Source organism: Sapajus apella, unplaced genomic scaffold (genome assembly GCF_009761245.1).
Source record: "Sapajus apella isolate SASKATOON/1434 unplaced genomic scaffold, GSC_monkey_1.0 scaffold5, whole genome shotgun sequence".
NCBI classification, from domain to species: domain Eukaryota; kingdom Metazoa; phylum Chordata; class Mammalia; order Primates; family Cebidae; genus Sapajus; species Sapajus apella.
In genome coordinates, this window is record NW_022436945.1 from 31424654 (window position 1) to 31437159 (window position 12506).

Sequence of the window (12506 nt, forward strand, 5' to 3'; positions counted from 1 at the left end):
GCCTAACTGCAACCTGTGTCAATTCAATGTTTGATCATCAACAAGGCTCAAGAAATTGCAACATTTCCATCTTTCTGGGAAGTACAAAAGACAATGATTAGTGGCAGGCCAACACTGAGTTAAAAGACAATGATTAGTGGCAGGCCAACACTGAGTTAACCCGACACAGCACCTGACGTGCTATGTGTTCAGTAAGTGAGAGGGGGACTGAGTTTGCCTAGGACACATCAAGGACATACAGTTTGCCAAATATTTAGGATCAGATTTTAAACAATAATACTTGGGACGTTTGTGTCACCTGTCCTTCCACTCTGAAACTCTTTCCCAAGATGAGATCAAGGAATGCCACTAAGCACTTCAGAAGCTAGGAAGGCTCCTTTGGTTATGGTTCTGAGTGGCTGATGGAAGTTCCTGTAGCTGGATGCCTTCTAGGACACTATTTTCTGCCCTAGTTAAAGGGGCAGTGAGGGTGACAACAAAAATACCCCTATGAGGTAAACCCACAGTGAACTACGCATGGTTTACATAGCTGTGAGACTTGTAAAACTCTACAGTGTGCTAGCTGCAACCACGTCTCTTACTTGGGGAAACCAGGAGTGATCTGGTTCCATTACATCCTTCTGGGCTCTACCCAGTGTCTCTTTTGCAGTCAGTGCCTGCCTGGGTGGGAAAACACTACGCCTCTGCATCTAACCCCAGGGCTCCAGTGCAAAAGGAGAGAATGAATTTGCTGCATCTCTTACTTCCCCTCCATAAGACAACTGTACTTAATCTAATCCCAAAATGTTCTGAACCAAACCTCAACTCTATTTGGGGAATTCTTTTAAATGATTAACACTTCTTTTTGCTTCATTTGTCTACTTTTAAACAAGTGGATAGCTTTCTTTTATTTATTTTATTTTTTTGAGACAGAGTCTCCCTCTGTTGCCAAGGCTGGAGGGCAATGGCGTGATCTTGGCTCATTGTAACTTCCACCTCCTGGATTCAACTCCTGCCTCAGCCGCCTGAATAACTGAGACTACAGGCACGTGCCACCACATCTGGCTAATTTTTGCATTTTTAGTAGAGACAGGGTTTCACCATGTTGATCATGCTGGTTTCAAACTCCTGACCTCGTGATCTACCCACCTCGGTCTCCCAAAGTGCTGAGATTACAGGTGTGAGCCGCTGCGCCCAGCCAACAAGTGGGTAGCTTTCTTTAACATTCCCTTCTTTCTAGATCAGCTGCCAAATTGAGTGATACAAAGATACTACATTACGAAAAGGATATAGTTTATATTGGCAGGGTGTGGTGGTTCATGCCTGTAGTACCAGCACTTTGGGGGGGAGCTGAGGCAGGCCAATCACCTGAGGTCAGGAGTTTGAGACCAGCCTGGCCAATATGGCAAAACCCTGTCTGTACTAAAAATACAAAAAAAAAAAAAAAATAATAATAATTAGCCAGGCATGGTGGCGTGCACCTGTAGTCTCAGCTATTCAGAGGGCTGAGGCAGGAGAACTGCTTAAACTCAGGCAGCAGAGGTTGCAATGAGCCAAAATCACACCACTGCACTCCAGCCTGGGCGACAGAGTGAGACTCCCTCTTAATTAAAAAAGAAGGAAAGAAAGAAAAAAAAAGACTATGACTCACATTTATATATATGTATCGACATTAAATTTTAAAATTTCCTATGTATGATTTATTTTGAACCCTGTATATTAGAACAATATACATGTATGCAATTAACCAATAAATGTGTAGACTGGTGAGCACAAGCTTAAACACTTTTTAGCAACAACTGCACAATTAAAAAGGTCTGAAGAGATTGTTCTTGTTAATGATCTTAATGTCGTCTGTAAGCCAGACATACAGGAATGAATTCAAAGATAAAAGTAAAATCAATACTTAACCAAACAGTAAAAAAACAAAAAACAAAAAACTTTGCAACCCAGAGAATGTCTTGCCAGAAAGATGACTTTACTACCCTGAAAATCCAGTCTAAGAGGCAGGAAATGCCTCATGTTTAGCCAGGGCCACAGTTTGGGGCCAGCTTGATTACTAGTCTATCTCTGACCTATTAGTTTTACCTTACAGTTTCTTAATAACCTTAAAGGACAGTGTGTATGCTAAAGAGCCTAAGCCTGTTGAAACTTAAAAGGAAAGGCAGGGAAAATTAATGAAGCAGAAGAGACCATTTCATTTGTTCAGTACTATTTGAATCCTGCCTCTGAAAGTATTTTACTTTAATTCCTATCATTGACTAATAACATGCATACAATCAAAGTTTGAAAAATTCAAAAGCCATTTTAAAGGAACAGGACCACTTTTTAAGAAAACAGGCTAATAGCACTTGACCTATTTCAACGTCAAAGCAGCACATCTAGAAATCACTTTTATATTGATAGAGACACTGTTAATAGGACTATAGTGTTCAGGCCTACGCACAAGAACACGGCAGCTGGAAGTAAACTGGCTTGTGGCTCATCCTAAACTTTCTGTTTGGCACTGGACAGGCTAAGAAGCCCTTGTGCAAGTCTGGTTTTTTTCCAGCTTTTCTACATCACTGGCCAAAAAACAAAAAAAGCCCTCACACACATATACACATCCACATACATGAGTAGAGAAATACAGACAGACAGATGAGGCAAGCGAAAGGAATAAGAGTTGCAGTTGTCTTGCAAGGAATACGGCAGGATACCTGGGATGCTCTCTAATTTCCTTCTGAGCTCTTCATTTTCTTGTTGCAGTGAAATAACCTCCTGCTCCAACTCTTGGCATCGAGGACAATAGCCTTCCTCTTCCTCCTCCTCTTCCTCTTCTGGCAGTGTAGATGAAGATGGATGACCATGGGATTCGGACGTTGCTGGGGAAGTCCAGCCACCTAGTGTATGCACAGGAGAGGTTGACAGAGGATCCACTTCGGCCAGGTGGCCGTATTCACTGACGGACGAGGGGTTTGGAGTTGGAAAGCTCCCCGAGAGCAGGTAATTTTGTAGAGAGTCAGTGAAAACCCTCAAAAAGGCAGAAGTTTGTTGTTTCCTTTGCATATATTGCATCTCTATGTCTACATTGTCTGAGGTCTGACTGTGGACCCCTTTCCCAATGTGACAGTGCTCCTGTCTTTCATTATAACTTGAGCCTTCCTGCTTTACGCAAGAAATCATGGACTGAGAATGGTTGGAGTCCAGAAGTTTTCCTCCACAATTTAAGAGACTGAGAACTCGACTGCACTGCTGGGCAAAGGCATCCAAGATCATTCGACTCTCTGAAACAAATGAAAGGGCATGTCAGTGACCAACAGCCAATGGCAAGAGATAAATAAAGTCCTTTATTTTGAGCTTAACATTCAAACATGTTAAAAATATGTATTTCTACTCCCTGTCATAAACCAAGGTGACACAGTAAAACCACTATGAATAGAATGCATAGCTTCCTGTTGTTCTGTGACTGGCGGGGTGCTTGATGAGTCACACTCAGTCTCTTACTCTAGGAAATGGTTGGACTGTGACTTTGGGCACCATATAGAGATTTCCCTCTCTGTGGCATTAACTGGCTGCACAGGTCTGAACTCACACCTTTGGTTTCATTAATATCCTTACTCTAATGAATCGAGCCAGCCACGGCAGACTCAATTCCTCATTGATAGGAGGGCTTAAAGCAATCATTACTTCTATTTCTGGAGTGCCCTCATGCCCTTGCTATTAATCAGCTGATACAATCCCTGCCGAGAGTACATAGCTCCCAGATGCAAACTGGAGAAGAAAGATAAGTCTTTTTGAAGAGCACACTAGAAATCTAAGGTAAAACAAAGAGTGGGCCTATGGGCACAGGATGAGCACAAACTGCATGTGTCTTCTAACATCTGTGTTCACTATTCCTTCTTTTCATTTATTTGCTAACTCGGATTTCTCGTCAAGGCCGAAGTTTAGGCTGACCCGTATCATCTGAAAATCAGTAGTATCACTTCTTAGAACCTCTTCCAGCAGATTACCAAATATCCTAAAATGGCATGTGGCATGGGTACCTCTTAGCCTAAGTACATGAATTCTAAAGAATATTAACTGTCAATCATTCAAAGGAAAAAGCAACAAAAGCAATCAGCTCACTGCAAAAACAAAGGGAACAAAAACCCAAATTGTGAAAATGTAATTTAATGTTGTCTAAGGGTCTTGAAAATTTACCCTAAATATAGATGTCATGGGTAGATTCGCTTCTTTCCTGATTGCCACCTAGAACGGGCTATTATAAATAGAGAGACGGGCACTTTTCAGAGCTGACACAGAAGCATGAGGATATCTCTTATTTCCTCTCCCCTTTCATAGACTAATGGCAACAAACAAAATATTCAAGATTTCAGATGCCTGTAACAATTGTTTAAGATAAAAATGCAACTAGCAGTAGCTCTCTCTGAAAATGACTAGCTGCATTGTTTTTCTGCACAAAAAAAAACCTTTTAGAATTAACAAAGGTGAGATGTTTAAGGGCTGCTATAGGGATGATCAGCTAGAACAGCTTCAATAAGAAATCCTCTATAACACCCGGAATGTAAGACCAAGGAAGCTACACTTGAGAACTCCATGCAGTACTCAACACTCACTCCACTGTGCTCTTTTATCTTACTATTCTTTCATGAAATAACTAAGATACTGAGAGGAGAGGGGGCCAACTGCCCTTTTCCAATTTTTTAATAAGAATATATATGTAAAGTGGCTTGGTGCGGTGGCTCACACCTGTAATCCCAGCACTTTGGGAGGCCAAGGCAGGTGGATCACGAGGTCACATGATTGAGACCATCCTGGCCAACATGGTGAATCCGTCTCTACTAAAAATACAAAAATTAGCTGGGCATGGTGGCATGCGCCTATAGTCCCAGGTACTCAAGAGGCTGAGGCAGGACAATCACTTGAACACAGGAGGCAGAGATTGCAGTGAACCAAGATCATGCCACTGCACTCCCGCATGGCAACAGAGTGAGACCCCATCTCTAAATAAATAAATAATATTTTGCCCATACATCTCCCAAATCCTGAATCCCTCTGAAAAACTGCAAGTCAGAACAGAGGCCAGATCTCTTCTACTCAGTAGAGGATCATAAACTGTACATGAGTGTGAGGGCCAGCAAGATGCCTCATGAAATAGTTACTGAAGCCATAGCAGTGGCTCTTGTACATACACAGAGCATCTCAGTTTACAGCATCTTCAGATTTACTTGACTGGGGTAGAGGTAGCTAGGCAGGTTGAGAGTCCACAGGACTATTTTCTTCTTAGAATAGTACTTTCTTACTCTTAGGAACAGTGTTACCCTCAAACCTTGGCAACAAGACCCCCACCTGACCCTCCTTCTCCAGCCAATCCTGTCCCTATGGCCAAGTACTCCAAGTTCCAGGAATTCCCCACTCAAACTGCTTTAAGGATCTATGCTGCCATCTTCTCTGAGCCATGAATCCAAAGACAGACCATGGTGCCAGATCCTGCAAGTGTGGACTGGGACCTCCACATATGTGTACCTGACGTCCCTCCTAGTGGAAGATAAAGCTGAGAGTAGGGAGAGAAAGACATGGGTTGGCTGTAAATTCCAAACCTGGTTACTATGTCAGTGTATATGTCAAAGTAGGTGTACGGAATATATTTTATTAAACAGTTCGTAAGCTTGATTTATACTTTGTAATTATCTGGTATATGCTCTGTGAGGCAGCATTTGTACTCTTATCTGGAGTCTCATGAAAATATTTGGGTGCCATTTCTTTACAATGGACAAACCAAGTAGCAAGAAAGTCAACAGTTGAACTATACAAGTAAGTGGTTTAAGATGTTACATTCATTTTTTTTTTACTTCCTGGTTTCTTTCTTTTATTAGTAAAATCAAAGGATGATATTGATCGGGAATTTTCAATTCTAGCACAACAGCAGTTTTCATTCATTTTAATCCTATAATCCCATTCTAGACCTGAAGTTGTATTTACTGTTTGCATTTTAATCAGTATAGTCCCAATTGATTTACAGCCTATATACCTTTAACATAACCTTGATGAAAGGGACAAAATATGAAAGTCTAAAACAGAACTACCTAAAAAGAACTGCTTGAATATATTTGTTCAGTGTCCTACAGCACACTCAGTAGTTTTAATCATATTGATAAATCACATTAGAACATAGATTTTAAGGGAAAAAAATCTGACTCAGGGACAAGTGTGATTTGTTTTCTTAAATGAAGGATAAACTTGTAACATGCTGAGAAAAAAATCATTATGTAATATACTACATTACGAAGATAATCTATTAAAGTGCACTCAGAATATGAGAGAATAGCTACGATTAACAAGTAGTTCTTGCCTGCAGTTTTTTAAATGCTTCATTCTGAATTTGCTTTCAGAATTTATACAAAAATGGCTATTGTCACCTTTAAAGTTGAAATTTTTTCTCTTTTCAATACCTTGAATTATTTGAATACAGTTTTAACACTGATACACAGAAGAGTGTGATGAAAAATATTACCATTACATTTGGTGGAAAACAGCAAATCTTTCCACTTAACACATATGGCATCTAGCTTAGCCTTCTAGATAGAAGACAATTACAAATGCAAGGACTGTGCAATGCCCATGATCACTAAGAAATGGAGAAAAGTTCTGTTTTCATATGAACGCAATTGAATGGTTACTGATCCATGATTCTTAATTGAGCAAAGTGTGAACATGTATTATGATTTTTTAAACTGTTTTTTTTTTTTTTTTTTTTTTTTAGTTATTGAATGCTCCACTCAAGTGATGGGAGGGAAAGAGAAAGTCAACAGTTTACTGAAGGACTACTTTATCCCTTATCTACTTTATTCCTAACTTCCCTAAAATTAAACACCATAAAATGTTAATAAATCACAATGACAAAGCCCTCTAAAATGCCCCCTTCTCCCTAATTTATTTTGCTTTATTGTACAGCCTTCTGGGAGATAATATCATGCTGCAAATTGTGCCTCGTCGGATTCCAAAATCTGAACCCATGATTAATTTTTTAATTAAAAAATTCATTCTGGGAAATTCGTCTGAATTTAAGAGGTTTAATCCATCCTAAATCTGATAAGTGAATAAGAAGAGGGATGGGAAGTAGGCAATCAAACACAGTCTGCCTACTTTACTGCCCTTCTTTGTAAGTAAAGCCTTGAATGGAATTTGCCCATCACAGCAGATCCCCAAGGGAATTCTGTTTCTATGAAGGAGATCATAGTAGTCAAGATTAGTGGTAACCTTTTGATTTTAGCCCAGCGAAGGGTGAAATATATTAATATTAAAAATACAGAAGCAGAAATTTTTTTTAGTGACCTACTATCACATATTCATATATTATATCTACCCAAGGATTTCTAACTAGTTCAAAATAGATGATTTCCTTAAAACATTAATCTAACTTCTTTTTAAGAAAGGACTTCATGGCATAGAAAATACAAGTTGGAAAATGAAAGCGTCTTTGGAAGCACCATCCTTGTCTTAAATCAATGAACTATGTATGTTTTTAAAAAAATGCCATCCAATTTTTTTCATAATGGCAAACATCAACACAGCAAAACAGGATGCAATTTTTCTAAATAAATAAATCAATGATGTGTCAAAAATTAACAGATGAGTTAATATACTCGGTGCTATCAAAACCAGATGGTGCTTCCTAATATTCATCCTGCTCAGTCAATCCCTGAATATTTTCTGGACCATCGGTATATAAAATAGGATGCTGCTATTTGTGATGGCAAACAAAAGCAATCATGCCTGCCAAGCACATACTATAACAGGCAGCATTTCAGCTCTGCTAGACAGAAAGTAATTAGAATGCTTTTAATGTCCAAAAGAATGATGCTGATAGGCTGCCACAGATGTGTAGATTTATGAATATTTATATGGTGGTTTATAGCTGACACTTTTATCAGTTGAAGAAGATAAAATATCTGCCTGACTCAAAAGCTTGACAGTCAGGTTAATAAAATCTCATTAAAGAGAATGACCTATGCAATTATATAGGATTTATTGTAATTCATTTTTGATTGTACTCTGCTTAAAGATGCAATTTCCCATTTCCTGATGCCAAATTTAGGCTGCATATCAAGATCTACGTGGGTTTTAACTCTAAGCCTTCTACAGTGGAAAAATATGCTTTTAAAACCATGGTGTATTACCCCTTTTAAGGAAAATTATACTCTTCATGAGATTTTATAAGAATGTTGAAAAAAAATCTATTTTTAATCACATATTTCTCTTCTCAGTTATGGCCCTTAATGGCATATAAGATTCACTTCTACCCTTTCATCTTTTTACTGCATTTACTCTGGACACTCAGTTATGTCTCTTCTTCTGTCCTTGACTCATTCCATCACATGGATGTTTTGACTATTTTCAGTTTACTAGGTAGTTTAAGACACTGCGATTACACTTCTACATGGGTGTAACAGGCAAAGTGCCATTCCCACCCCTACCCTACCCAGTATGCTTAAATGGCCATGGGTCTGTGCACACATGCTCATTGGTTCAAAGTGGAACAACTAGTTTCTCAAAGAACCAATCAGCTCTTCAGGTGGCTGTTCCTCTGATGGCCACTCACATCACTGTGCCTGTTAAGAGATGGCTTTGTCCATCAGTGATTAATATTATGACCACAATTCATGATGTCTAATTCTACGGCTTCCCCCCGCCCCAGACTATTTTCCTCACTGCATGGAAGAAACCTACCATCAAATTCCCATCTTTCCAAAAAGCATAAGGCATCCAGCCCTTGGTGCGATCAAGCTCACCCCTCTCTATGACCTTCCTTAAAAACAACAAAGGCAGCCTTGATAATAAAAAGAAATATAGGGAAGTCTGAAGGGCATCAAAAAAGTCCCTCTTCAATCCTTTAAATTTAGTGATGTTATGATTTCCATCTGGGGACAGAGACAAAATAAACTAAACAGGACATTAGAAGAAACACTGAAAGAGTACATTTAGAACAAGGTGAGAAAAGGCAAGAAAAAAAAAACACCCACTCCCTATGAATGAAAGACAGCAAAGAAACTTCCAGGGTAGAAGTGACCAAGGAAAGGACAGCAAGTGGCTGGAGCAGAAAAAAGACGCAATACAGAAAATATAGCCCGTTAAAACTATGGATGAAAATGGAAATGAGACGGGATTAGATTTATAGCATATAATGGGAAGTAAAATGTGGAAAGACAGTCAGCAAAGGCAGGAAGGACAAAGCAAGAGGAAATCAAAGGCTGACCAGGGCAGATAGCGAGGGGAAAACCTCAATGAAAATGGTGGAATTAAGGCTATGCAAAATAGTAAGCAAAACACAGAAAATGGGAAAAGGACCCAAATTGCTGGAAAACGACATAAAAATAAAGAATGATAAAGCTGAGCCTGGGAATAAACATAAGCCTGAACAAGTAGTAGTTTAGGAGAAAATAAGATCTCAAGGCAGAAAGAAAGAAACCAAACCTCACTAAGAAGTGGGGGAAAAGAAGTAAGGAGGAAAACCAAGTGAGCCAACAGCCTAACAAATAATATAAAAACACAATGGAATATTGGGGCAAGAGCAACTGAAAAAAATACACCCCCACAAACAATAAGGAAGCCCATCTAAGAACCCCACTGAAAGCCATCAAACATCTTCAAATCAGTGAGAGATATGACAAATCAAGTCTTCGCTATAACCTGTAATTAGATTTTCTTTTTCAAAACCAATTCTTCATGTGTCAAAATATTGACAAACAACAGAATTATTAGTGGAGGCATCTATATAACTCATTTAGACACAACACTCTTCTATTTTCCACAAGGGCAAACAAAGAGTCTTAGATTCACTGACATGCAGGATTTGGGGGGGCTCCAAAGTGCCATAAAAAGCCTTGGCACTAACTTTTAATTCTAATGAGCGGATAAACGTGGCTGCGCCCATCGGGAGCTGGTGGAGAGCTCCCTTGGGCGCAGGCCTCAGGCTGTGGCCTCGCCACCAGCCTGTCTCGCTTCCTGCAGGCAGGCGGTGGGGTGCTTTGCCTAGGCAGCGCCCGCAGAGTTGGGATAAAGGAGGAGTCACGGACTCAAGGGTGAGTGCTCCTGAGAAGGCGTTTTTGCAGGGCTCAGGCCGAGATGCAACACCCCACGACGCGGGGGTGTCCCACGGACGGGTGCGAAGGGATGGTGGGATCGACGACGTGGGCAGTGGGGGCGGAGTACCCACTGCTCCCGGGATAGGGAGGAGGGATAAGACAGCTCCCCGCTCCCGAAGTCCACAGCGTGGCTGGCACGGAGGGGCCCCGAGTCTCACAACCGCGGGCTGGGAGGGGAAACAGGCAGAGCAGGACAGAACGCGCAAGAGGAAAACGGGCGCACAGAAAGAAGAAACCGGGCCGAGAGCCGGCTGGCGTGGTCCGCGACAGCGTGAGAGTGCATCAAAGAGGTGGCGAAGAAAGCACCAGAAAGCAAAGGAGAAGTGGAGAGAAGGAAAAACAAACGGAGGAAGGAAGGAAAAGGGAAGAAGCGAAAGGAAAAAGTGAAGCAGTACGAGGGCGTCCCAGCGGAGCGGCCTGGGCAGCTCTAGCTTCTCCCCGAGCGGCCGCCGCTGCCACTCCGACCCCTGCTCCGTCCGGCCCCCACTCCGACCCCGCCCGAGCAATCCCGGCCGCCGACCGTTACAGCCGCGCTTCCCGGCGCGGGTTCCAAGCCGCGAAGCCACCTGTTAGGAGCGCGCCGTCGGAAGCCCGGCGCGGCGGCGCTGGGGAATCCTCCAGAAGTTTCCGGGCGCGCGGGGAGGCCTCAGGGTGCGCCCCGACGCCCCGACTCGGCCGAACGAGGGAGGGTGTCGGCGGCCACCCGGCTTCTCCTTCCCGGGTTCCCTCCCACTGCCCCCGGCCGTGGCGGGAAGGAAAGTTGCGCCGAGAGTTGGTACCTGCGCTGAGCTCCAGGCTGGCGCCGTCGCTACCCGTGCCGCTGCTGCCGGTGGCCGCGGCCGGGCCTGGGCCGTACCTGACGACGGCGGCGAACGAGGACGACGAGGACGCGGCGGGGGACGCGGGCGGCGGCGGCGCCGGAGTCCTCAGGTGGCCCTGGGACGCGGCAGGCGTGCAGGACGGCGACGACGACGAGGCGGCGGCGGCGGCCCCGGCCCGGCCGGGCCCGGGGGGGTAGGAGCTCTGCGCCGGGAACTGCTGCGGCGGCGGCTCGCTGCTGCTGATGGAGACGGCGGCGTGCGGCGCGAAGGGCGGCGGGGGCGGCGGGGGCGCCCGCACGTGCGGTAGCTCCACCAGGGTGGGTCTCTCGTAGCGCTTGGCCAGCGCCGGTCTCTTGCTGGGGAACGTCTTGAGGACGCTGTAGGGGCTGCGCTGCTTGTAGATTTTGGGGACGCTGGGCCCCTCCTCCGCCGGCTGCATCTCCTCCTCCATCCGGCGCCTCGGGGCCGGTCCCGCGGAGCACGTCCCCTCCCCGCCGGGCGCCGGGCTCCGAGGGTGCCTCCGTCGCCTGCCCGCCGGCTCTACCCCGGTGCGCGCGTGTGGGAGGGTGTGTGTCTGTGCTGTGGCCGCCGCCGCCGCCGCCGCCTGTCGCTGAGGCTGGCATCGCCGAGCCCCCGCGCGGGGGGCTGCCGCCCGAGCTCCTGATTGACAGGCCGCCTCGCCAATGCCTGGAGGGAGAAAGGAGGTAAAGAGCAAGTGTTTAGGGTAATATCTGCTAATGATAATGGGGGCGGGGGCGGGGCCTGGCGCCGCCGCCGCCAGCGGGGTTGACCCGCCGGCTCCGCGCCTCCGACGGGGAGGGGGGGAAGGGGAGAGCGAGGATCTGGAGGGCGCCGGGGTAACCGGTAAAGAAGGTGGGGAGCCGGAATCCGGCTACGACGAGACTTTAGAGCCCCGCATGTAGACCCGCGGCTTCTGCGGCTGCGGGCGGGGTCCGGCTTCCGAAACAAGCTCCTGGCGCCCCCTGCTTGACCCCAAACTCTCGGGGTTGCACAGGGGAGGTGTTAGTCGTTGGGGCGGGGTCGTCAGAGTATACGTGTATTACAGCAAGTTCTTCTGCCAATCAGGAATTGCTCCCCGATCATTCTGAAAAGAACCTCTTGTCCCAGGTGGTCGCGCGGTGTTTACCCGGCCCTGGGATCCTGCTGTCCTGGAGCCTCGCGGCCTCTGAGCTAATGCGGAACATAAAAGTGCGCAGGACGTAGAATTTTTTCTCGTTTTCATTTGTTTCCCGTAAGGTCCCTTTGAAAGTGCATGACACCATCATTTCCCCCCATTATAAAGATGAGAAAACCAAGGCTCTGCGAGGTTGAAGGAAACTGCCCAAAGTCAGACACTCGGGAGCCTGTGGCTGTTTTGCACTGATGGATCCGGGTTATTTGAATTCAGCTCCTCACTTCTCATAGCCAGTAGACTCTGTGCAATTGAGAGAGAAAATGACCTGACACCTCCCTTTGAGGGTGGTGATTACTTTCAACAGTGTCATTTTTAATATATGTATATGTACTTGCAAGACCAAGGTAACCTGAGAACTCACTCCTTGCATTAGCTTACTCACTG

The 12506-nt window shown here is 44.8% G+C and overlaps 1 protein-coding gene across 2 annotated transcripts in view; it reads right to left on the minus strand.

The window, feature by feature from the left end:
- The window catches only part of BEND4 (BEN domain containing 4), a 39121-nt gene extending 27626 nt beyond the window's left edge, over positions 1-11495 (minus strand). For both annotated transcript variants that reach the window (XM_032274061.1, XM_032274062.1), the window contains exons 1-2: positions 10886-11495; positions 2679-3245 (exon numbers count right to left, since the gene is read on the minus strand). In XM_032274061.1, the coding sequence (XP_032129952.1) occupies positions 2679-3245; positions 10886-11378 (1060 nt within the window). In that variant the 5' untranslated portion in view covers positions 11379-11495. The remainder of the gene's footprint in view (positions 1-2678; positions 3246-10885) is intronic.
- Between the last annotated feature and the right edge of the window lie 1011 nt (positions 11496-12506).